The 24,201-nt window shown below is 47.9% G+C and overlaps 2 protein-coding genes across 2 annotated transcripts; one reads left to right on the top strand and one right to left on the bottom strand.

The window, feature by feature from the left end:
• On the top strand, positions 17,119-21,117 carry LOC110430143 (NAC domain-containing protein 82-like). Its single transcript, XM_021447195.1, has 6 exons — positions 17,119-17,273; positions 18,008-18,787; positions 18,860-19,137; positions 19,532-20,005; positions 20,139-20,586; positions 20,665-21,117. Exons 2-5 carry the CDS (start codon positions 18,631-18,633, stop codon positions 20,562-20,564), a joined length of 1,335 nt encoding a protein of 444 aa, XP_021302870.1. The 5' UTR covers positions 17,119-17,273; positions 18,008-18,630; the 3' UTR covers positions 20,565-20,586; positions 20,665-21,117.
• Positions 21,255-23,773, bottom strand: LOC8058476 (putative clathrin assembly protein At1g03050). The gene is made up of 2 exons (XM_002439783.2): positions 22,612-23,773; positions 21,255-22,501 (listed from the first exon to the last, which is right to left on the bottom strand). The coding sequence occupies exons 1-2, from the start codon at positions 23,375-23,377 to the stop codon at positions 21,396-21,398; spliced, it is 1,872 nt and encodes a 623-aa protein (XP_002439828.1). The 5' UTR covers positions 23,378-23,773; the 3' UTR covers positions 21,255-21,395.

Here is a 24,201-nt window from a genome sequence, read left to right as displayed (position 1 = left end):
TTCTTCCTCAACTCCAAAATCGAGCAAATCACATCTTTTAACTTTTCAAACTGTATATTTTACCTCCTTGTTTTGAAGGTGGTTTTGTTATAGTAAATAGTGATTTTGATATAGTAACGGTGGTTTTGTTTTTTTTAATTATTTCGGCTAAATTTTTGAAAAAACATAGTAAATTACAAAAAAAATATAAAATAGAAAATCTAATTTTGTTGGACTCCACATAAGTATATCTACACAATGAACATATAATATAGTATGCTTTAGTACAAAGTTTTTCCTATAAAGGTTTTGTCTTTTTATTTTTTATTTATTTTGGCTAAATATTTAAAAAATCATAGTAAATTGTAGAAAAAATCATAAAATATAAAATATAATTTTGTTAGACTCTACATGAGCATATCTATACAATAAATATATAATATGGTAAGCTTTAGTATATTTTTTGTTATAGCTTTATATTTATGCTTTTCTGTAATTAATTAAAATAATTTATAGTTGCAGCTTCTATGTTTATTTTGTCGGAGTAAATCATAAATATATTATATGTTCATTGTGATATATACTTGTCGACGAAAGCTGGTCGGCAGTCTACCTTGGGGTATACCCACGGTAGTAGTTTATCGGTAGACGGTGCGCAAACTACGAACTCGATGGTGACGCAAGACATAGGCAAGCTTTTTATCCAGGTTCGGCCGCCGAGTTGGCGTAATACCTACGTCCTGCGTCTGATTGTATTGATTTGTGTTGAGAGAGTAATGTGTCCTAGGGGGGTCCCTTGCCCCTCCTTATATAGTCCGGAGGGCAGGGTTACAGATCTGGAAACTAATCCTAGTCGGTTACAATTGTCATAGATAGTTCGATATCAATTCCTATTCTAACCGACTAGAATCCTGCTTGATCTCCACGTCTTGTTTCCTTGCGCGAAAATCCAAGCTGTCGGATCAAACCTTGAGCTTGTCTCGTAATGGGCCAAGCCTCCTGGCCCAAGTCTAGCCGTAAGGGTATAGGAGTTTATACCCCCACAGCTAGTCCCCGAGCACCATGTATTGTGAAGTAACACGCCATCTTGAGCTTCTTCGACCAATGAAACTTTGACATCTTCAATCAGCATGAATATTGCCCAGACAATTGCGACGGTATTTTGACCAAATCTAAACATATTTGATCATAGAAGAAGCCAATTGTTCGAAGAATGCATGGTGCTCTTGAGAAAAAATATTTCTTTTCCGGTGAAGTGTGCCCACTTTACTTTTCTGAAAAGTAAGCATATTCACCGCAAGGTGAAGTGTGCCCACTTAGTCTCCGAGCCTGGTAGTAGGTGATGTAGGCACGTGGTGCCAGGGTCAAAAGAAAATTTCCCAGAGTAGTTTTGAAACTGAGGTGCATCGCCAGATGCATCGTACCGATGTAGTCCCCGAGCTTGCTGGAAGGCGAAGTATGAGCCTTGTAGCAAGGTCTAAAAAACTAAAATTATCCAGCCCCCGAGCATTTCATACTCATTTACCATCGAATAGACTTATCAATTTGACGAGCTGGTCAATCAGTCCCCGGGTGTACAATGCTCGGAGATCGATACAGCCCGGTGATTCCCGAACTAATAGACTAGGCGACCAGTCCCCGAGCATCAAGCGCTCGGTGGTCGGTGCAGTCCCAACAAATTTGACGACCAGTCCCCGAGCATCAAGTGCTCGATGGTCGGTGCATTCCATGAAGTTCCGAGTTGATAGACTGGGCGACCAGTCCCCGAGCATCAAGTGCTCGGTGGTCGGTGCAGTCCTTGAATTTCCGATTTTATAGACTGGGCGACCAGTCCCCGAGCATCAAGTGCTAGGTGGTTGGTGTAATCCTTGAAGTTCCGAGTTGATAGACTGGTCGACCAGTCCCCGAGCATCAAGTGCTCGGTTGTCGGTGCAGTCCTCGGATTGTTGACTCTCTACCATTTTTTGTCTGCTTGTTTTGAAAAATTTTACCACATAAAAGTTGACGTGACGAGACCTCCTGACGGGATGTCAGATGGCGGCATGAAAAGTTGCGCCTGGCAACTGTGCAGCCGCCCTTTGCGCGGTTTGAGAAAAGGAAACCATCAATTTGTACGAAAACTCCGCCGCATTAATTGTCGATAATCATTGAAAACCGAAGCGCCGCGTCTGCCGTATGGCCTGCCCACTTCCCAAGAATGCGGGAAGTGGGAGGGGTGGAGTTGCAGTTTATAAAATCCTGACGTTAACCCCGTATTGCTTACCCTGCCATTGCCTTCAAGCTTTTCGCTCTCGCCTTCTTCAACTACCTGCACACTCCTAGCTCGAAACCACTCCCGCATCTCCAATGGCGAAGAGCGACTCCAAGAAGAGGGCCGAGCTGATGGCCAAGGAATGGAAGAAATCCCGCAGCACCGCAAAGTCCCTCGGTGACCTCGTCGATATGGGGCTACTGCACAGCTCGGAGCTTGGCGGCTGGAGGGCGCCCGAGGGGGAGAGCTACCCCGACCCCCGCGCCGGTGAGATCGTAGTGTTCGAGGATTTTATTAAGAGGGGTTTTGGAGTTCCTGTTCATCCTTTTCTTCAGGGTCTTCTTTTGTATTATGAGATCGGGATTTGCAATCTGCACCCGAACTCAATCCTTCTCATCTCCACTTTTATCCATCTGTGCGAGGCCTATGTTGGCATAGAGCCGCACTTCGATCTCTTTCGTTATCTTTTTTGTTTAAGAAAGAAGGGAGCGGTTGGAGGCTCCAAGATTGCAGGTGGAGTATACCTCAATCTTCGTGACGGGATGAAGAACCGTTATCTGCACTGTCCGTGGAACACTTCCCTAACCGAATGGTACAGGAAGTGGTTCTACGTCAGGGAAGAACCGGGCAGCTCCACGTTCTGCGACGTGGGGTACATCCCCGAGAAGAGGGTAAGCTGGACCGACCGCCTAGAGTTCGACGGCCAAGTGGCGGACCTGATGAAGTTGATCGACTGGTCGCGTTTGGACGGGCTAGGCGTGGTCGGCAACTTTGTGTGTCGTCGGGTGATGCCCTGCCAGAAGAGGGTACACTCGGCGTACGAGTACGCCGGGAGCCTGGACCCGACCAGGATGTGGCCTGAGGTCTTGGAGAAGGCAGAGGTGCAGCAGCTGTTGAACGAGCTGTTCAACTTTGCGGACGGGGGCTTCGTCCGTGGTAGTGATCGGGTGCAAGCCTTCAAGTTGGGGCGACCAGCACCTAAGGTATCTTACTGTTTATTTTTCCTTAGCATTTGTTATTGTCAGCTGTTGACTTATCTTTGTTACTTTTGCAGATCGGAGATGTTGACCGGTGCACAGTGTATGTGTCACTGGCACCTGGGATGGAGAATCCTGCGGGGGAAGATCCGCCGGAGGAAGACGCTGCTCGGTGTACTCGTTACACCAGCAGTGAGGAGGACCTGGCCCGCCCCGTCCCGACCACAGAGGAGAGAGTGGCGGGGAAAAGGCCATTAGCAGCAGATCCTTCGCCTGCGCCGACGCTGCCGGCAGAGAGCAGCCAAGCGCCAAAGCGTCGTCGGCTCGTCCGGATCACCGACGACGACGACGACGAGGAGGAGACCGCACCATCGCCGGTCCGAAGGCCTCGTAGCCGTCCAGACAGTGCACCGGCCACTACTGATCGGGTGGCCAGCGACCCTCCTGCGCCGCGCGTTACGGAAACGGGGGTGCAGGTGCCAACCGGCAGGGCTAGGAGGAGGTTCACCGCGGCCCATCGTCGATCAGACCTGTAAGTGTTCAACTTACGTACTTTGGCGATTTTTTTTGCTGAAAATGCTGCCTTGTTTTTTAGCGCGGCGTCGGACGTCAACCCCGACCGCGCCGCCGGCCAGAGGGTGACCGAGCCTGCTTGTGCCGCTGAGGACGCAGCGCCGCAGACCGCGCAGCAGCCGTGCCTGAGAGCGCCGAGGAGCTTCCGGCCTCGACAAGGACTGCGGCGAGCAGCCCGACAAGGGTCAAGGAGGCTATGGGGACGCCTCCCCCGAGAAACGTCGCTAAAGGGGGGGGGAGAGCTCCAACCCCTCCCCCCATCGAAGGGAGAAGGTCCCAACGCCGCCCCGGGTAGGAGTCTCTTCGGCCACAGGATCCCCGGGCCTGGTCCAGGGGTCGGTGATGCCTACGACCACCACCGGGGGCGATGCAGCGGGCGAGGAAACCCAGGCGGCCTCCAGTGACGAGGTGGAGGAGATTGAAGGTCGTCCTCGTGATGTCGCCAACACGTATATGTGTGGCGCCAACGCGGGGACCACTTTATCGGGCACGAGGAGCTCGCGGAGACAGAAGAGGCCGCCAGAGTAGAGCGTGCGGCCAAGCGTCTCGTGGACGAAGTCAAGGTAAGTGATCCTTTGCACTGCTCGACATTGTTATGTTATCTTGCTGGGTCAACATATGTTCGTCTTGCAGGGCGCAATGAAAACGGCGAAGTACCGAAAGAGGTGCTTCGACCAAATAGAAGGCATTGTAGCTGAGAACAAGGCCCTGGCCGCGGAGGTGGACCGGCTTCGGTCAGAAGTTGGAGAGAAAGTAGCCGAGATGGGCGCTCAGGAAGAGCACCGTCTCGAGCTTACCCGACGCTTGGCCGACCAGTATCGGCAGCGAGAAGGTCAGTCTCGTACTCCGAGGCAGCTGTTTGTAGCCGCGTTGGTTGACTTTGCTGACCAGAGGATCATTCATGTAGGTTTGGAGGAGGAGGTCACGCGCCTTCGGTAGGAGAAAGAGCAGCTCAGCTAAGAGCTTGCCGGTGCGCTGGAGGCCGGGCGCCGAGCAGGGGAGGAGCTGGGCCGTAGGGACCGGGAGCTGTCTGGTAATACGCGCCGCCCCCGTTATTTGCCTCTTATCGCTCTTTTCGATATGTTGAAACTAACATCTTGCTTGATTTGTAGTGCTCAAGGTGAACGCTAAGAAGCACATGGACGAGCTGGTCAAGGATCGGGACTCCTGGAAGGTTAATTGTTGTAGGATCTGGAAAGGAGTAGCCCCGGTCCTCGACTTGATCAGCCCCGAGCTTCTGGAGAGCCAGCCCCGCGCGCCGAGACTGACGCCAGTTGAAAAGGCGCAACGGGCGTGGGACTAGCTCCAGCAGTTCGTGAAGGACGCCGGGGAGTTTGCTGGCGCGCATATCCTCAGCATGGTGCGCGCCCACTACCCCCTGGTCGACTTGTCCAGGCTGGAGAAGGGGTACCCCAAGGAAGTCGGCCCGCAGGAGGCGGACGAGCTTCGGGCTGGACTGCTAGACTTGTCGTCGACGGTGATCGGCGACATCAATCTATGCTGGACGGTCACTCCCCCCGACCAGCCGGGTTCAGACAGGTCGGCCAGGAAGTTGTCGGGGGCGTCCATTGCCGGAGATGGGCGGTCGACGCCTACGGTCTCGACCAGCCAGGCGCCGGTGGCCCCGACCCCTTCGTCCGGGCAGCAAGGCCAAGCGGGTGATCAGCCCGAGCAGTAGGCCAGTAGAGTAGTCTGTAGGAGTAGACTAGTGACCGCCCGTCAGGGTATTTATTGTAAACTTTGTATGTAAAGTTTGTAATAAAGTTTGCTTTTGTCATGACTATTATTTTGAGCGCTGTGAAGTTATCTGAGTGACGTGTCACTGTGTTTGATTCATGGTCGTTAAGAGTTTCCGTCGCAGAGGACAATGTTGCTCTTCGCCGAAAGCTCTGCGTGTAAACAAAGTATAGCCAAAAAGAAAAAACTTTTATTATTACCAACTATAAGAGACTTACAAGAAAAAGTTACTGGAACTTATGGATAAAATCGGCACAGTTTGTCTATGTGCCAAGAGTTAGGCACGCGTGTTCCGTCTGGATATGCCAATCTGTAGGATGTGGGTCGTGTGACTTCGGCGACCACAAAGGGTCCTTCCCAGGGAGTGGATAGCTTATGCATTCCTTCCTGGCTTGTTTTCCACCTAAGTACCAGATCGCCGACCACGAAGGAACGGTCCTTAACGTTCCTGTTGTGGTATCGTTTGATTGCCGCAAGATACTTTGTTGTTCGAAGGCACGAATTTAGACGCTTTTCTTCCATGCAGTTGATTTCGAGTTCCCTGGTGTTGTCGGCCGTTGACTGGTCGAAGTTTTCAATCCTTGGAGATCCGAAGGTTATATCAGATGGCAGCACTGCCTCGGTGCCGTAAACCATGAAGTAGGGTGACACCCCGGTGTTCCGACTAGCCTGTGTTCGGAGACCCCAGACCACGGCCGGCAACTCTTTCATCCATCGACCAGGTGCTCTGTCATTCTCGGTGTACAACCTTTTCTTTAGGGCGTCGATTATCATTTCGTTTGCACGTTCAACTTGGCCATTTGCCCGTGGGTGAGCTACTGACACATATTTTATGACTATGCCTCTGTCATCGCAGAAGTCCCAAAATGTGGTGCCAGTGAACTGAGTACCCAGGTCGGTGATTATACTGTTTGGGATCCCAAATCTGTGTATGATTTGATTGAGGAACTCCACGGCCTTCTCGGAGGTTGCTTTGACCAGTGGCATGTATTCAATCCACTTCGAAAACTTGTCGATTAATACGAAGACGAACTTGAAATTGCCAGGGGCCGGTTTAAATGGCCCGATCATGTCGAGCCCCCAGCAGGCGAAAGGCCAGGACGACGGGATAGTTTGAATCTCATGAGCAGGTACGTGGGTCCTTTTAGCGAAGAACTGACATCCCTCACAGTGTCGGACCAGTTTTTCTGCGTCGTTGACCGCGGTTGGCCAATAAAAACCTGCCCGGAAAGCTTTCCCGACCAGCGTTCTGGAGGCAGCATGATTACCGCAGGATCCGGCATGTATGTCGTCTAGGAGCTTGATGCCATCGTCCCGGGATATGCATTTGAGCAGCACTTCAGAACTTGCATTTTTTCGCATAAGTTTGCCGTCCACCAGTATGTAATTCTTTGATCGTCGAATGAGGCGCTTGTTCTCTGTTTTATCCTGAGAGCCTGACCCGTCCGATATATATCTGATGAATGAGGTGCGCCAATCGCGGTTACTGGTTGTCTGAGTAACGTCGTCTATGAGCATTGCCTCAATAGGCTGCTTTTCGGGCGGGTCTTTGCCCACACTTGGCTCATGGATGTCCTCGACGAAGACACCTCGCGGGATCTGGGCCCGAGATGACCCTAACTTTGACAACGCATCTGCTGCCTGGTTCTTATCCCGGACCACGTGGATGTACTCTATGCCATAGAAGTTGGTTTCCCATTTGCGAATTTCTTTGCAGTAGAGATCCATCTTCTCGTGGGTTGCGTCCCATTTCTTGTTGAGCTGGTTGATAACTAAAGCGGAGTCGCCATAGACATAAAGGCGTTTGACTCCCAACTCAAAGGCTAATCGTATGCCATGAAGGCATGCTTCGTATTCGGCGACATTGTTTGATGCCGGAAAGAGGATCCTAAGGACGTAACGCAGTTTGTCCTTGTTAGGCGACACGAAAAGAATCCCCGCGCCGGCGCCGTTGATGTTCAAGGACCCATCGAAGAACATCGACCAGTGGTCGGAGACGTCGGGAACGGAAGGCTCGTTGAGATCCGTCCACTCTGCGATGAAATCGACCAGGGCCTGAGACTTGACTGTGGTGCGGCTTTGGAATTCCAGGGAGAATGGGCATAATTCCATTGCCCATTTTACAATTCTGCCGTTGGCGTCTTTATTGCGCAGAATGTCCCCAAGAGGGAAACTGGTGGTTACCAAGACTCGATGGCCGTCGAAGTAGTGCTTTAGCTTTCTCGATGTTATTAAAATGGCGTATATGAGCTTCTGTATTTGTGGATATCTGGCCTTGGACTCGTTTAGGACTTCGCTTATGAAGTAAACGGGTCTCTGGACCTTGTAGACATGACCTGGTTCGTCTCGCTCGACCACTATTGCCGTGGAAACAACCCTGTCGGTTGCAGCAATGTAAAGGAGTAGGTCTTCATTGGGCTGAGGCGCTGTAAGAACAGGCGGTGAAGTGAGGAAAGTCTTGAGCTGGGTGAACACAGCGTCGGCTTCCTCTGTCCAAGAAAATTTTTCCGACGCCTTTAAGAGTTTGAAGAAAGGGAGGCCTTTTTCTCCTAGTCTTGAGATGAAGCGGCTGAGTGCGACCATACATCCGGTGAGCTTCTGAATATCCTTGACATTTTTAGGTGGTCGCATGTCGAGTACTGCTTTTACTTTTGAAGGATTCGGGCGTATGCCGTCGCAGCTGACGACGTTGCCGAGTAGTAGACCGGAAGGGACGCCAAAGATGCACTTTTTGGGGTTAAGCTTCCACTTGTACCTATTTAGCGCCTTAAAGGTTCGGTCTAAGTTGTCAATTAGGGTGCTTGCATCCCTTGTTTTGATGACGACGTCGTCTACATAGGCCTCGACGAGGTCATCACGAATCTCGTCGTGGAGGCATTGTTGGATGGCCCTTTGATAGGTGGCTCCGGTGTTTTTGAGTCCAAACGACATGGTCGTGTAGCAGTATGCGCCGAAAGGAGTAATGAAAGACGTTTTTATCTGATCGTCTTCCTTTAGCGAGATCTGGTGATAACCAGAGTAGCAGTCTAGAAAAGAGAGGAGTTCGCATCCGGCCGTTGAGTCGACCACCTCGTCGATGCGAGGGAGACCAAAAGGATCTTTAGGACAGTGTTTATTGAGATCAGTGTAATCAACGCACTTTCTCCATTCATTATTCTTTTTGCGTACAAGGACCGGATTGGCGAGCCAATCGGGATGATACACTTCTTTTATGAATCCGGCTGCTAAAAGCCGTGTTATTTCTGTCCTAATAGCCTCCTTTTTGTCACGAGCGAACCGTCGCAGCTTTTGCTTGATTGGTCTTGCGGTCTTCGAGACATTTAAGGAGTGCTCAATCAGGTTTCGTGGGACGCCGGGCATGTCTGCGGGTTTCCATGCGAAAACGCTCACGTTGTCCCTTAGAAACCTGACGAGCGCGTCTTCCTATTTGGGGTCCAGATTGGCCCCGATGAGGGCCGTCTTCTCGGGGCTGCCGTCGACCAGTTGTACTTCTTTATACTCCTTGAATTTTGAATTCTTCCTGGCGGTATCCTGCTCGGGTAGTCGGAGCTGTTCGGGAGGTAGCTGTGCGGCTTGGGTTGCTGTTTCTGCCATCCGGATTGAGAGGTCAATTGCTTCAGTGATCTTGAAGCTCTCTTCCTCGCAAGTATATGCAGTGTAGACATTGCCTCTGACGGTCAGGACGCCCTTCTCGGTAGGCATTTTGAGGACCAGGTATGAGTAATGCGGGACCGCCATAAATTTTGTCAGCGATGGTCGGCCCAGTATAGCGTGGTAGGTCCCATCGAAGTCGGCGACCACAAAGTTGACGAATTCTGTCCGAAAGTGGTCGGGCGTGCCGAATTGGACAGGCAATGTTATCTGTCCGAGAGGCACTGAACTCTGACCTGGCAAGACTCCCCAAAATTGAGCGTCGTAGGGTTTTAATTGTGCCAGAGATATCTTGAGAGCGGGCAAGCTGTTGCGGAAGAGGATGTCAGTGGAGCTTCCTCCATCCACGAGCACGCGCTCGAATCTGATGTTGTTAATGCAAGGGCCCAAGATTAGAGGGAAACGACCCGGTTCCGGGATAGCGGCCCACTGATCCTTCCTGCTGAAGGAGATTTCCCTGTGCGACCAGGGAGGAAATTTTGGATCGACGATCAGACCATCAGTGCTGTCTATGTTGAGGCAGGCTCTCCTTAGGAGCTTTCTTTCTCGTTTAGACTCGATGGAGACCTTGCCTGCGAAGATGGAATGGACCACGTCAGTAGGACTGACATACTGGTGTCGTGGGTCCCTATCCTGGTCTTCGTCCTCGTCTTCGTGATCGCGCCCATCTTGTTTCCCGTTTTTCTTAGAGGGATCGTCTTGAGCAGCCCGCCGCGTATAGATGCTTTTGAGGACGCGGCATTCTTCCATGGTGTGGTTGGATTTGGGATGTAGTTGGCACGGTCCCTTCAACGTCTTGTTGTAGTCCTCTTGGTAATCCCGTCGTCCGTTAGGGCGCTTGACTGTATTCACCTCGTGGTCGTGATAGCGAGGGCGCTTGCCTCTGAAATCGTCGTGGTTGTCGCGGCGCCTGTCCCAGCCCTCTCTGTGGTCCCGGTGATCGGGGCGGCGATGGTTTCTGTTGTCGAAGCGGCCGCGACTATCGTCACGCCGAGAAGGCTGGTCGGGACCTCTGGTGTCATCTCGGATGAGTTTTTCTGCGTCATCGGTGTCGGCATAATTTTTGGCCGTGGCGAGGAGCTCTGTCATCGTTGTTGGCCTTTTGCGCAGTAGCTTGTTCCTCAGTGCTTCGTGGAAGCGCAGCCCCTTGATGAAAGCAGATATAGCCTCGTCGTGGGAAATCTTCGGAATCTTTAGGCGCATATCCAAGAATCGTCGGATGTAGTCGCGCAGAGGCTCATTTTTCCTATCTCGTATCCTTTCGAGGTCGTACTTGTTCCCAGGCTGCTCGCAGGTGGTGATGAAGTTGTCGATGAACGCTTGGCGTAGTTCTTCCCAGGAGTCGAAGGAATCCTCGGGCAGGCCTAGAAGCCATTGGTGACCGGCCTGGTCGAGGACTACCGGAAAGTAGTTGGCCATGACATGCTCATCTCCAGCTGCTGACCGGACCGCGATCTCGTAAAGAGTGATCCTGTTCTCTGGGTTTTCCTTGCCATCGTATTTTTTAAGTTTCTCGAGCTTAAAATTGCGAGGCCACACGACCTGGCGGAGGTGTGAAGAGAATTGCTTCAGGCCCGGGGGGCCGTGCGTTGCGTCGTACTCGATACGGCGCATGTTTTCGTGAACTGCCCTTTCCGTGGCGCGCCTGTTGATGCGGTCCCGGGCGTCTTTTGGAGGGATGTTGTATCGAAGATCCCTGTACTGGTTTACTTCTTGACCACGCCTGCGACTCTGCTCGCGGTGACCGCCAGCGTCCCGACCGCCATCGTCACGTCGTGAATCTTTCCGATGATCGTCGGGGGAACGGCTGCGGTGGTGCCTGCTGGGCTGCGGTGAGGTCCGGCTGCGGTGAGTCTGGTCGGAGGTGGCCCCTGTATAAGAGACGCCTTGGACTCTTTTGAGTAGAGTGGCTGTTTGCCCCATCGCGGCGATCAGGTGTGCTCGAACGCTGGTTCGGACGCCCTGGCACTCGGGAGTATCAGGGAGCCGATCTAAATTGGCCATGGCGACGGCCACATTGGCGCTCGGCGTTTTATAAACTTGCTGATCTCCGACCATGTCAAAAGCGTCGCTGAGATTATGCGGCGGGATTTGACGTTCCTCGTCCGCGCGTCGTCGGGCGCGATCGGCGTTACGCTGCTCACGGAGCTGCTTCTGCTCGTCTGTTTCTCCGTCGACGACCGGCTCGTCGGCGCTGACGTTGAAAACGATGTCTCCTCGCCGAGGTGGGAAGACCGGGAAACGAGGGAAGCCCGGAGGATGTGACGGCAAATCCAAGTCGTAGTCCTCGTCCTCGGAATTTATGACTTCAGTGGGGACGGAACCAGTGCTCGAATTTGTGCTGGAAGCCTGGCCGTCCCGTAGCTCTTGGATCGTCACCATGTTGACGTAATGACGAGCTGGTCGACCGCTCCCCTTTGGCAACCAACCAGCATTGTTAAAGAGGGATCGGACGTGTCTCGAGTAGAGAGAGGCCGAGTTGTTCAGACCGCAAGGATAATATTCCTCCGAGTTGGCCTCGATCTTGACGGATCGTCCTGAGGGAGTTGAGGTTATCGTCAGAGACGTCCCCAGCCGTTCGTGTGTAACGACACGAGTTGGCCGGTGGGAGTTGAAAGAATCCGCTAGAGCGGCTTGGTTAGGCTAGCGCGAGATCCCATCTATCAGTTGAGAAGCTTCGAGTAGCTTGGAATCAGCGCGATCAAGTGCTTGGAGAAGGTCCGAGCAGTCGATCTTCTTCCCCTTGTAGAGCGGGAGCGGTGGTCGGGCGCTCGACGCCGTCATCCGAGTGGTCGGAGCTGACGTCTATTTAGATTGGATCTGGGTTCCTTCCAAAACCGTGGTCGTGAGACCACCGCCGCGCGTCGTCCACGTGATCTGGCCGACGGTGAACGTGAGGCCTTCAGGCACGGCCGCGGAAGCTGGAATTGTGACCATCTTATTCGTCGAAGAAGTTGTACGCACACCCCCTACCTGGCGCGCCACTGTCGACGAAAGCTGGTCGGCAGTCTACCTTGGGGTATACCCACGGTAGTAGTTTATCGGTAGACGGTGCGCAAACTACGAACTCGATGGTGACGCAAGACACAGGCAAGCTTTTTATCCAGGTTCGGCCGCCGAGTTGGCGTAATACCTACGTCCTGCGTCTGATTGTATTGATTTGTGTTGAGAGAGTAATGTGTCCTAGGGGGGTCCCTTGCCCCTCCTTATATAGTCCGGAGGGCAGGGTTACAGATCTGGAAACTAATCCTAGTCGGTTACAATTGCCATAGATAGTTCGATATCAATTCCTATTCTTACCGACTAGAATCCTGCTTGATCTCCACGTCTTGTTTCCTTGCGTGAAAATCCAAGCTGTCGGATCAAACCTTGAGCTTGTCTCGTAATAGGCCAAGCCTCCTGGCCCAAGTCTAGCCGTAAGGGTATAGGGGTTTATACCCCCACAATACTCATGTGGAGTCTAAGAAATTAGATTTTCTATTTTATGATTTACTATGAATTTTCAAAGATTCGACCAAATAAAAAAAGGACAAAACCTTTATAGCAAAAACTTGGTACTAAAGCATACCATATTATATGTTTATTATGTAAAAATCTACTTATGTGGAGTCAAAAAAATAGATTTTCTATTTTACGATTTTTCTATGATTTACTATGATTTTTCAAAGATGATGAAGGTGGATTGTCTCGTTTTGAAGTTAAGGAGGAAAAACGAAGTTTTGTGAAAGTTGGGGGAGAAAAAGTAAACTTTTTCCATTCCACTTTTATGGCGTTCATCCATTTGGACTCGAGAGAATGAAAAAGTCTACTTTTCCTCCCTCAACTTTTATGAAAGTCTGCTTTTCCTTCCTCAACTCTAAAACTAGGCAAACCACCTCCCTTAACTTTTCAAATCGTGCATTTTATCTACATAGAGCCGTTTTGAATGCGGTTTTGCTACAGTGAATGGTGGCTTTGCTACAATAATGATGGTTTTGTCCTTTTTAAATTATTTTAGCTAAATCTTTAAAAAATTATATTAACTGAAAAGAAACATAATATAGAAAATTCATTTTTGACTCCACATAAGTAGATCTACACATTAAACATATAATATTGTATATTTTAGTATAAAGTTTTTGCTATAGATGTTTTATTGTTTTCTTTAATTCTTTATTCGGCTGAATCTTTGAAAAAATATTGTAAATAATAGAAAAATCATAAAATAAAAAATCTAATTTCGTTAAACTGCACGTAAATAATATACACAATGAACAATATTAAACTGTCATGGCCATTGCACGTGTGAAGCAAGATGAAGTGAACAGATTGAAAGCCTTGTTTAGTTCACTTTAAAATCCAAAACTTTTCAAGATTTTTAGTCATATTAAATCTTACGGCACATGCATGGAACATTAAATATAGATAAAAAATAACTAATTACATAGTTTATCTATAAATCGTGAGATAAATCTTTTGAACCTAGTTAGTCTATGATTTGGTCATAATTATTAAATACAAACAAAAGTGCTACAGTAGCGAAATTCGAAAAAAATAGATCTACAGAAGACCGAACATTTAATAGTTTTTTCTTTCTGTTGCAAAGTATATTCGCTAATAAGATCTCATTAGCCCTTCTTTATATTATTATATTAGCGAATGTATTTTCCATATTGTGCCTCCTAAAATTTCAGGCTAGGGCCACCAATGCTCCAAAATTCCATTTTTAGGCCTGTTTAGTTGTAATTATTTTTTGCAAAATAGCTAATGTAGTACTTTTGTTTATATTTGACAATTATTGTTCAGCTATGGATAGCTAGGTTTAAAAGATTCGTCTCGTAAATTACAGATAAAATGTGCAATTAGTTATTTTTATCTATATCTAATACTCTATACATGTGTTTTAAGATTCGATGTAATGGAAAATTTTGAAAAACTTTTGGATTTTGAGGTGAATTAAACAAGGCATTATTTATGCCTTCTTTAGCTGAGGAGGTGAAAAGTTTTTGGATGATGTAGCATTTTCGTTTTAATTTAGTAATTATTGTCCAACCATTAACTAAACAAGGCCTTAGGTCCATTTTTTTTTACAAAATGGACACGTTAGCAATTTCGTTTGTATTTGACAAATATTGTCAAATCATGGGCTAAGTAGGCTCAAAAGATTTGTCTCGCAAATTACTGGAAAAATGTGTAGTTAGTTATTATTTTTATCTATATTTAATGCTCCATGCATGTGTTGCAAGATTCGTTAGAATCTGAAATTTTTTGGAAACTAAGAGCATCTCCAAGGGTTTTGCATTTGAGGTTTGTATTTGAGTAATTTGCCAAAAAGCTCCAAAAGAGGTATCCAACGGTTTTGCATTTGGAGTTTGCAATTTGGGCAACTTGGCAAATGAGGGAGCAAACTTGGCAAAAATGACAAGTTGTGGATGGCTTTGCAAACCCAATCGTGTGAGCAAAGTCACGCGCGAGGAAAGTACGCGCGCGTGGAGACCTTCTATTTTTATCATTTGCCAAGTCCAAATGCCAATTCCCTTGGAGATGACCTATTTTTATCCTTTGTATTTTGTTATGAGAGTTTGCAAATAACAATAAATGCCAAGTCAATTTGTCAAAGCCTTTGGAGATGCTCTAAACAAGGCCAACTTGTTTAATTCCAAATTTTTTTGGCAAAATGGACACTGTAGCATTTTCGTTTATATTTGGCAAATATTGTCCAATCATGGACTAACTACACTCAAGATTAATCTCGTAAATTACAGGTAAACTATGTAATTAGTTATTTTTTATCTATATTTAATGCTTCATGCATATGTTGTAAGATTCGATGTGATGGAGAATCTGAAAAAATTTGTAATTTTTTTGAACTAAACAAGGCTTAAACAAAATCTAAGGGTCTGTTTGGTTTGAAGCGGTAAAGTTTATCGTCGTCACATCGGATGTTTGGACACATAAAGTACTAAATATAGACTGTTTATGTAACTAAAAACATGACTAGAGAGTACTTTGCGAGATGAATCTTTTAAGATTAATTAGTTCATGATTGAACACTAATTGCCAAATAAAACAAAAATATTATAGTACCTATTAAACTTTAACAACTCCAACCAAACACCAAGTCCTAAGAGGGTGTTTGAGACTGCTCCACAAACTCCACCATGGAGCAGCTCCACAAAAAATTTAAGTTTGTGAAATAGCTTTTTAAGTGCTCTCATAATTTTGCTCTTTTTCCTCGAACTGAGTGCATAGAGCTAAAACTATTTTGCTAAAAAAAACATGAAACAAAGCTGAAAAACGTGAAGTAAAACAGTGCCAAATACCGCCTAAGGCCTTGTTTAGTTTAAAAAAATTTGGAGAATTGACACTGTAGCACTTTCGTTTGTATTTGACAAATATTGTCCAACCATGCATGAACTAGGCTCAAAAGATTCATCTCGTCAATTTCGACCAAACTGTAAAATTAGTTTTTATTTTCGTCTATATTTAATACTCTATGCATGCGTCTAAAGATTCGATGTGACGGAGAATTTGAAAAATTTTGCAAAATTTTTGGGAACTAACCTTGTTTAGATGCGAAAACTTTTTGGATTTCGTTACTTTTTTGTTTGTTTGTGACAAATATTATCCAACCATGGACTAACAAGGATCAAAAGATTCGTCTCGCGATTTTACAGCTAAACTGTATAATTAGTTTTTTTTCCATATTTAATGCTTTATGCATGTACCGCAAGATTCGATGTGACGGAGAATCTTGAAAACTTTTTGGTTTTTGGGTGGGCTAAGGCCTTGGCCTTGTTTAGATGCGATTTTTTTTGGATTTCGCTATTATAGTACTTTCGTTTATTTGTGGCAAATATTGTCCAAATATAGAATAACTAGGATCAAAAGATTCGTCTCGCGATTTATAAGTAAACTGTACAATTAGTTTTTATTTTTGTCTATATTTAATGCTTCATGCATGTGCCGAAAGATTTGATGTGACGGAAAATCTTGAAAACTTTTTGGTTTTCGGAGTGAACTAAGGCCTTATTTAGTTCGCAAAAATTTTCAAGATTCCCCGTCACATCGAATCTTTGGTCGCATGCATAGAGCATTAAATACAGACGAAAATAAAAACTAACTGCACAGTTTACCTGTAATTTGTGAGATGAATCTTTTGAGCCTAGTTACTTCGTGATTGGACAATGTTTGTCAAATAAAAACGAAATGCTACAGTAGCCAAAAACAAAAATTTTTGCGAACTAAACAAGGCCTAAACAAGGTTTACTTGCAAAATATTTTGCAAAATGTGAATAGTAACAATTTCGTTTGTATTTGACAAATATTGTCTAATCATAGACTAACTAGACTCAAAATATTCGTCTCGTCAATTTCGACCAAACTGTGTAATTAGTTTTTATTTTTGTCTATATTTAATACTCCATACAAACGTCTAAAGATTCGATGTGACGGAGAATCTGAAAATTTTTACAATTTTTTTTTGGAAAAATAAGGTCCAAGGCCTAAGGCCCTGTTTAGTTTCCCACCCAAAAAATTTTCATCTATTCCATCGAATCTTTGGACACCACATAGAACATTAAATGTAGATAAAAAAGTAAACTAATTACACAGTTTTGTTGAAAATCGTAAGACCAATCTTTTAAGTCTAGTTACTCTATGATTACACAACTATGTAATTTGTTTTTTATTAGTTTCTAAATACCTCTCCCGACATTCTTCCGCCACATCCGATGTGACACCCAAATTTTTTTTATCTTCAACCTAAACAAGGCCTAAACCCGCATTGCAGGGCGGAAGCGTAAAACCCAACGAGTCAAAACAACACGGGTGTGGGTCCCGTGTGGAAATTTTGGTAACCACGGTCTCGTATTCGCGTGCTGGGGAAGTTTCCTGGAAGTCGCACGACGCGGCGGGGGTTGGAAGCAAGAAAAACCTTCTGGTCCCGCTTGCCAGTGTCCCGGCCCAACTCCAGTCCCCCGCGCCTTTAAAAGAGCCTTTCCCCAGCTACGCGATCCCTCGCCCCCCACACAAACCGCATCTCGAATCCATTGACCAGACGGCGGCGCACATCTTCTCCCCCACGGTTCTCCCCATCGGCCTGCTGGCTTCCCTTCGTCTCCCCCGTAAGCTCCTACGATCAACCTTACTCTTCGTATTCTGGGTCGATCTGTTCGAGTTTAGGACTTTCTAGGTTGGGGTTGGTGTCGATCCGGGGTTCGATGCAAGGGCGGGGATTGCGGATCCGATTGGTCTGGGTTGAGGACTTTCTAGGGTCTGGGTTGAGGATTGGGGTCTTAACTCGTCGATTTTGCGATTAGAGATGGTGGATTGTTGATCCGATTGGTTTCATCCTCGATCAATCAAGATCGATCGGTCGGGGGTTCTTGGTTGGGGTTGCGAGTTAGGGTTGTTGGTTGTGTAGCGTTGACTTATACCATAGACTTGTATGATGCTTGATGATGTCGATTTGGGGATCGAATCAGAGGTTTGATTGATCGTTGACTTCGGTGTTTCACTAGAATTTAGTTGTTTTCCTCCCGGATGATACGATGAGTATGAATATGCCTGTAAAAGTTGGATTTGATGGTGGATTAGACGCATCTGTCTGCTGATGTGACAATTGTTCCCTTTACTCGTAGTTTGAGCTTAAGAATCAGCTGTCTACTGACATGTCTTTTTTTGTTCGAATTCGAATATGCTTACTGTACCATATAGGTTTGATGGAAGGTGTTAATCACTTCATTGCTTCTAGTCATGATACAAGATAATTCTTTTTAGTACCATGCCTGCATATTTTGAATATTCCATATATGATCCTTCTGTGTATTCACCTATCCTGTGTTTTCTTTTCGTGCAGGATACTGATCCTCATCACCCATGTCTGCTGAAGTTGCTGGAGGACACCCTTATTTCCTCTCGTGCTACTTCTGGTTCATATACTGCATAAAATTCCGAGATTTCACTTGATACAAGTGGAACACTAGGAGTTTTGTGCTAATACTTCCTACCATGTGAATCAGTTGTAGCTGGTGAATTTGGCAAGACTCAAGTTTCTCTCATCTGAGTTCAGAAAACATCTGTTGGTTGATTGCTTGATCTCCTGCTTCCCTTGAGTCTTGCCAACCATAGTTTTCTCTGATCATCAGTGTGGTCTACGATCTCTTTCTGTGACTTGACCAACTTCTCTCTTGGTCCTGTCAATCTCGCAACACTCCCATCCAAAGACTTGTCTAGAGGTTGGATTGCCTTGCTACCTGCTGGCACTGCAGCCTCCTGAAGTCTTCTCCTTGCTGCATTCTGTTCCCACACGTTTGAAAGCTGCTCTCTTCTGCTCTGCTTTGTTGATTTGTGCACTTGGATTCTCTTGTTTGTGCACTCAAGCTTCTCTCTTCCTTGGAAACTAGTGATCTCCTTGAAGCATTTCAGCTTTTGTCTAGAGGTCTTTCTATTGGTGTTGAAGGCAAGTGAAGCTTTAGGGTGATGGCGCAAACTAGCTTGCCTCCTGGTTTTCGTTTCCACCCAACTGATGTTGAGCTCGTTTCCTACTACTTGAAGAGGAAGATTATGGGAAAGAAACTTATTGTAGACGCTATATCAGAGGTTGATCTCTACAAGTTTCCTCCCTGGGATCTCCCTGGTAATTCATTTGAACATTAGCTTTCTAACTTATGCTTTTATACCTGTGCACTGATCTTCTTTTGTTGTGCAGATAAGTCCTCCCTTCGAAGCAAAGATCTTGAATGGTTCTTCTTTTGTCCTCGTGACAAGAAGTATCCTAATGGGTCTAGGACAAACCGTGCCACACCAAATGGTTACTGGAAGACTAGTGGAAAGGATAGAAACATTATGCTTAACTCTCGCACTGTTGGAATGAAGAAAACATTGATATTTCATGAAGGCAAGGCCCCTAAGGGTGACAGAACTGATTGGGTGATGTATGAATACAAAATGGAAGATGAGGATTTGGTTTCTTCTGGTTTCTCAAAGGTAATGCTACTTGCATCTTAATGTTTCCAGTTCATATTTTACATACAGTTTATTTGATGTTCTAGATGTTGGATGTTGTACTGGATTGTTGGATTGTGTGGACAGTCAAGCAGTCGAATGATTCCTTGCTGTTTTCTGGATGATTAATAACTAACAAAATGTTCCCTGTCTCATGAGTGCTATGTTTAATCAAGTCTAGCAGTGCCGATTCGTACTCTTTGTTATGTATTCAAGTTTTGTGAATGTCTTTTGGGTTGAATCTGTATTCTGCAATGAAGAATTGAAGATTGATAAAATGGCACATAAAAGAAGCATTAATTAATATGCAGTATATCTGAGTTAATATGCCTTTTGATTACCATGCTGAATCTTTTTTGTCTTGTTGAACATCCAGGATGCTTATGTACTCTGCAAAATTTTCAAGAAAAGTGGCCTGGGTCCAAGGATAGGGGAGCAATATGGGGCTCCGTTTAATGAAGCCGAATGGGATAATCCTGAAGCTGAATCTTCTATGTTTCCTTTGATGGCCTCTTCAGAAGTAGTGAACCCAATAGAGGGACCACGCGCCCAGCCTGCTGCCCCTGCTGGTGCTCTTCAGGAACCACCTCTACATAATTCATCTGCTACTTGTGCTGGAGAGGAATCATCATTTGATTATGCCACTGCAAATACTTGTGCTGATGACATAACTTTTGGCTATACTGTTGCTAGCTCTGCTATCCAAGATATACCTGCTCAGATGTCAGGAGATGGTGTGGTTTCTGTGAACAACATATCTAATGAGGCCAATGATATGTACAGTCCTCATGACTGTGATGGTTTTCTATTGGAGGAGCTGTCTAGATTTCTGAATGATTCTCCTGGAGAGGTATAAATCAGTCTTGTTATTTCACTAGTTTCCTTGGCAGCACACCTTAGATTAGAAAATTCTTTTTATGTTTCTGATTTAGATTAGAAATTCCTTTCAGATGCTAACTATTTAGCTTTGATGTCTTTCACAGTGCTCTGGTCTTCCTCCGATGTCTGAAGCTGAGGCTCATGCTTTTGAAGTCAGCTCTTTTGGCCTCTACAATGAATTATCAGGGCTTGTTGGGTTAGGAGGCGTGGATAACAACAGCAATGTGGAAACTACAGATTACCAGCTGCCACCTGACAGAGAACTGTCTGCTGATGATTACATGGAACTAACTGATCTCCTTGCTCCTGATCCAAGCTTCCCCACTGAATTTCCTGCTGAGGACAGTCAATATATGCAGTATCCTCTTGCTCATTTCAATGGACATTATGATGTCCCTACAATGTCAGGTCCTTTGGAACCAACAATGCCTAGCATTTTCGATGCTTTTCCTCCTTCCAATAATGGAGTCCTCGCCACAGATGTGGTAGCCAACTACATGGACCCAACCATGCAGTTCCCTTTCTCATGATTGGTTTCCAATTGTCATGGAGGTACGGATAGTTATGCCTGCTCTTTTTTTTTGTGTGTCCTTGAACATGTCTGGACTGCTTCGGTGTTGCAATTTGCAGTTCTCTGTTGCTACTACAACTCTTTACGAACCTTGGATGTTGGGGACGTCATCGATGTCATACTTGGGTGCATGAAATCGTCTGCTGCTCTTCTGAACCAAGCTGACCAGGCCTCATGAAATTGTCTGCTGCTCTTCTGAACCAAGCAAACAATGACTGGTATTTCTTGGAAGCACGGTGCTTGGATCAATCTGCATCGACTACTGCAAGCTCCCAACCGGTTGAGCTGACCGTCAATCTCGGCGCTCTGCTGAGTATCAATAAGACTTGGCGTGTAAATCTTTGGTTATGTTATTACCTGTGTGTATTGCAACCTGCATGATTGCCATCTTTAAGCAATTTGGCTTATGTATTGACAATATGCAAACCATTATGATTGTCGTAATATGGATGTTTAATTAATACTTTATGTTTACCCCGTCCCCCGTTATGTAGTTAATTGGCTTTTGGATCGTTGATGGTCTCTTTGCTCTTAGCGTTCTGTGTTCTGCGGATTTCTGTTGTCCATGTTATGTATGGTTCATTGGCTTTTCGGATCGTTCTCTTCTGAGCACGGTGTATTTCTGTTATTTAAAGTGTGGCCTGGCACGTTTGAATATGATTATATAAGCAATATTGGACTGCCGCTTTCGAACCTTGTAGAATTTGATAGAATTTGACTATCTGATACCCCGAGCATTTTTTGTTTCGAACGCTGGAGATGTGGAAAACCACATTTGCAGATGATTGATCTAAGAAGTTCGATACCCCGAGTAATTGTGCCCCGTGTGAGGTAGGAACTGCTGATTCTGGTTTGGCCGCTGCTGTAGCATTGCCAAGGCTCCCTGATTCATTCCGTTGTTGCCGTACTGCCGCCACATCTGCTGCTCCTGCGTCAGAAGTTGCTGCTTCGTCTGCATGTCGGACATCTGAACATACGTCGGCGGAGGCACCAACGCCGACGCCGCGAAAGGGTCTGCACCTACTGCGGCGCTGCTGCCTCCCGCTGGAGGCGCCGGCAAGGCGAGCATGGGCGGCGCCCCGGGTGGCCGCAACGCCACACTGCTGGCGCTGCCGGAGAACGTCTGTGCGTTGCTGGCCACCGCCGCATGGTTGTACATCCCGTCCAGCACCATCATACTGAGGCCGCCGCCGAGCTCGGCGCGCTGGTTCGCAAGCGCGCTCGCGGACTGGACCAGCTCCGTTTCCCAGTCCGCCGAAGTGCCTTGGAACACGTTGCCTTTCGGCGCTGAGCCGGCTATGTCGCCGTCGAACAGCGCCAGCGCCAGCTGCTGCCCGTGCTCTTCGCCGGACATGGCGTCCGCCTTGAGGTTCAAGAAGTCGGCCTCCTCCTCGACCGGATCGGCCACGACGAGCGGGGCCTCTGGCTCGACTTGCTCCGCAGCCGGCGGCTCCTCGGGCGCTGGAAGTGCCTTGGTGGCGTTCATATCGTCGTCGTCCTCTTCTTCCTCTTCGACGGGGGCTGGCTCTGGGCTCTCCATCGGCTCCGGTTCCGGCGGCGGGAGCCTCTGCTGCGAGTCCGCGGCGGCGTGCCTGTCGCGGATGAACTCGTCCATGAGTTCCAGCTTCTTCTGCGTCACGACCTCCACCTCCGGGACGTCGGACTGGCGGCAGACGCAGACGACCTTGCACCAGGCGTAGAAATTCTCGAGCTCCTCCAGCTGCTTGGCGAGACCGCAGAAGAGGGCGTGCACCCGCTCGCAGTCCGCGGTCTCCATCTCCGCGAACTGCTCGATGAGCGTGGCCATCACCTCGGTGAGCTCGCAGTAGAGCTGCACGCTCTCCTTAACCAGCGGGTACAGAGACACCGTCACCACCCGGTTCGCCTTCGCCGCGCCTGTGACGACAATGCCATTCGAAGGTGAGCTTTGTCAACGCATGCACCGGCCGGGGGGCATTGTCGACATGCGCGATCCAACTTGAGAAAGACAACGGACTCACACTCACCTACAGGGCGGCAGGCGATGAACCGGTCGAGGAGATGATGCAGCTGGTTGGCCTTGACGAGCAGCTGATCCACCGTCATCTCGCTCGTGGGCGGGTCCCTGGTGACGAGCGCCACCGCCGCCCTGCTGTGAGCCGCCTCGGCGTCCGCCTCCGCGTCCTCCTGTCTCCCGTTGAAGGAGGCGGCGTCGCAGATGTAGCGGTTGCCGGGGGACGCGTACATCTCCTCGTAGAGCGGCCTGCCACCACCGCGCGCGGCGGCGGCGCCGCCGCCGCCGCCGCCCTGCTGCCTGCCCTGCATCCGGCACTCGAGGCGGTCGTCGAGGTACGCGGCGTAGGTGCGGACGAAGGCGGAGAAGTCCCAGGCGTCGGCGCGGGAGCGGTCGCAGAAGTCGGACATGTTGAGCATCCGCGTCCCGCGCCGCGTGGCGAAGAACACCTCCTGCTCGAACGCCGGGTCCCCGTCGGCGAGGAGGCGGTGCACGATGACGAGCGTCTTGAGCGCCACCGCCCAGCTCCGGGTCCGGCCGAGGCGGCGCGACAGCGAGGAGACGCAGGAGCCGACGTACACCCGGGAGAGGCAGGTGAGCGTGATGATCTCACGGATGTGCCGCTCGTCGGCCGGGAACGACTCGCTGTGCCTGGTGGCCTTGACGATGGCCACGTCAAGGTCCGACTCCAGGGCGCCGCCGCTGCCGACCTTGGCGAGCCCGATGCTCGTCTGGTCCTTGACCGCGCCCAGCGCCTGGCGCAGCTTGCTCGGCGCCATGGTTTGTTCTCGTCGTCGTCGTCCTCCTCGCGGAGGTCGATCGATCGATCGCTGGCTCGCGATAGATTGGTCGGGATGGTCCTGCTGGGGCAAATGGACGTGTGGTGCTGGTGTTTGGGCGCGCGGCGGGTGATGGAAATGCTCGCGCGACGAAAGCGGGTGGCGGGAGGACGACCGAGGAAGGAGGAGGCCGTGGACGGCGCGCAGAGGCGTTGACACTGGGGCACGATGTGATAAAATTGTTCACCTGAAGTCCAACATTGTTAATCGACCCCCTCTAAATGGTAAATGTGCTTCTTTTAGTGGGCTTATTTCTATCCGGGCTTAATTCAGCCTACGTGTTGACAGCTATGGGCCCGAACCCGAAATTTATAACAGAGCAAAGCAGCTTCTTTTGTTGCTCAAAAAAAAGAAAACAAAAAAAGGCAGCTTCTTTTTGCACGACTGCAACTTATTGCTATCATAGCTGCAGTGGTTAGTTAGGCCTTGTTTAGTTCACTCAAAAACCAAAAATTTTTCAAGATTTCCTGTCACATCGAATCTTGCGACACATACATGTGACACTAAATATAGATGAAAATAAAAACTAATTAAATAGTTTAACTGTAAATCGTGAGATGAATCTTTTAAGGCTAGTTACTCTATGATTAGACAATGTTTGTCACAAACAAACGAAAGTGCTACAGTTCCGAAAACCAAAAAATTTTCGAAACTAAACAAGCCCTTACCGCTGAAAGTCGCAGCACGTGCTGCCATGCCCATGCACATCACATTGCTAAGAGAGTAAGAGACCACATTATTCTTCCGTTTGACTTTAGACAACT

Source organism: Sorghum bicolor, chromosome 9 (assembly GCF_000003195.3).
Source record: "Sorghum bicolor cultivar BTx623 chromosome 9, Sorghum_bicolor_NCBIv3, whole genome shotgun sequence".
Classification (NCBI taxonomy): Eukaryota; Viridiplantae; Streptophyta; class Magnoliopsida; order Poales; family Poaceae; genus Sorghum; species Sorghum bicolor.
This window is presented reverse-complemented; position numbering and strand designations above follow the sequence as displayed.

Excerpts from the sequence above, each read along its gene's own strand:
- LOC110430143 (XM_021447195.1), top strand. The coding sequence starts at position 18,631 with ATGGCGCAAACTAGCTTGCCTCCTGGTTTTCGTTTCCACCCAACTGAT. Across the intron at positions 18,788-18,859 it reads TCCTCCCTGGGATCTCCCTG|ATAAGTCCTCCCTTCGAAGC; the intron begins GTAATTCATTTG and ends TTTGTTGTGCAG. Across the intron at positions 20,006-20,138 it reads TGAATGATTCTCCTGGAGAG|TGCTCTGGTCTTCCTCCGAT; the intron begins GTATAAATCAGT and ends TGTCTTTCACAG.
- LOC8058476 (XM_002439783.2), bottom strand. The coding sequence starts at position 23,377 with ATGGCGCCGAGCAAGCTGCGCCAGGCGCTGGGCGCGGTCAAGGACCAG. Across the intron at positions 22,502-22,611 it reads CATCGCCTGCCGCCCTGTAG|GCGCGGCGAAGGCGAACCGG; the intron begins GTGAGTGTGAGT and ends TTGTCGTCACAG.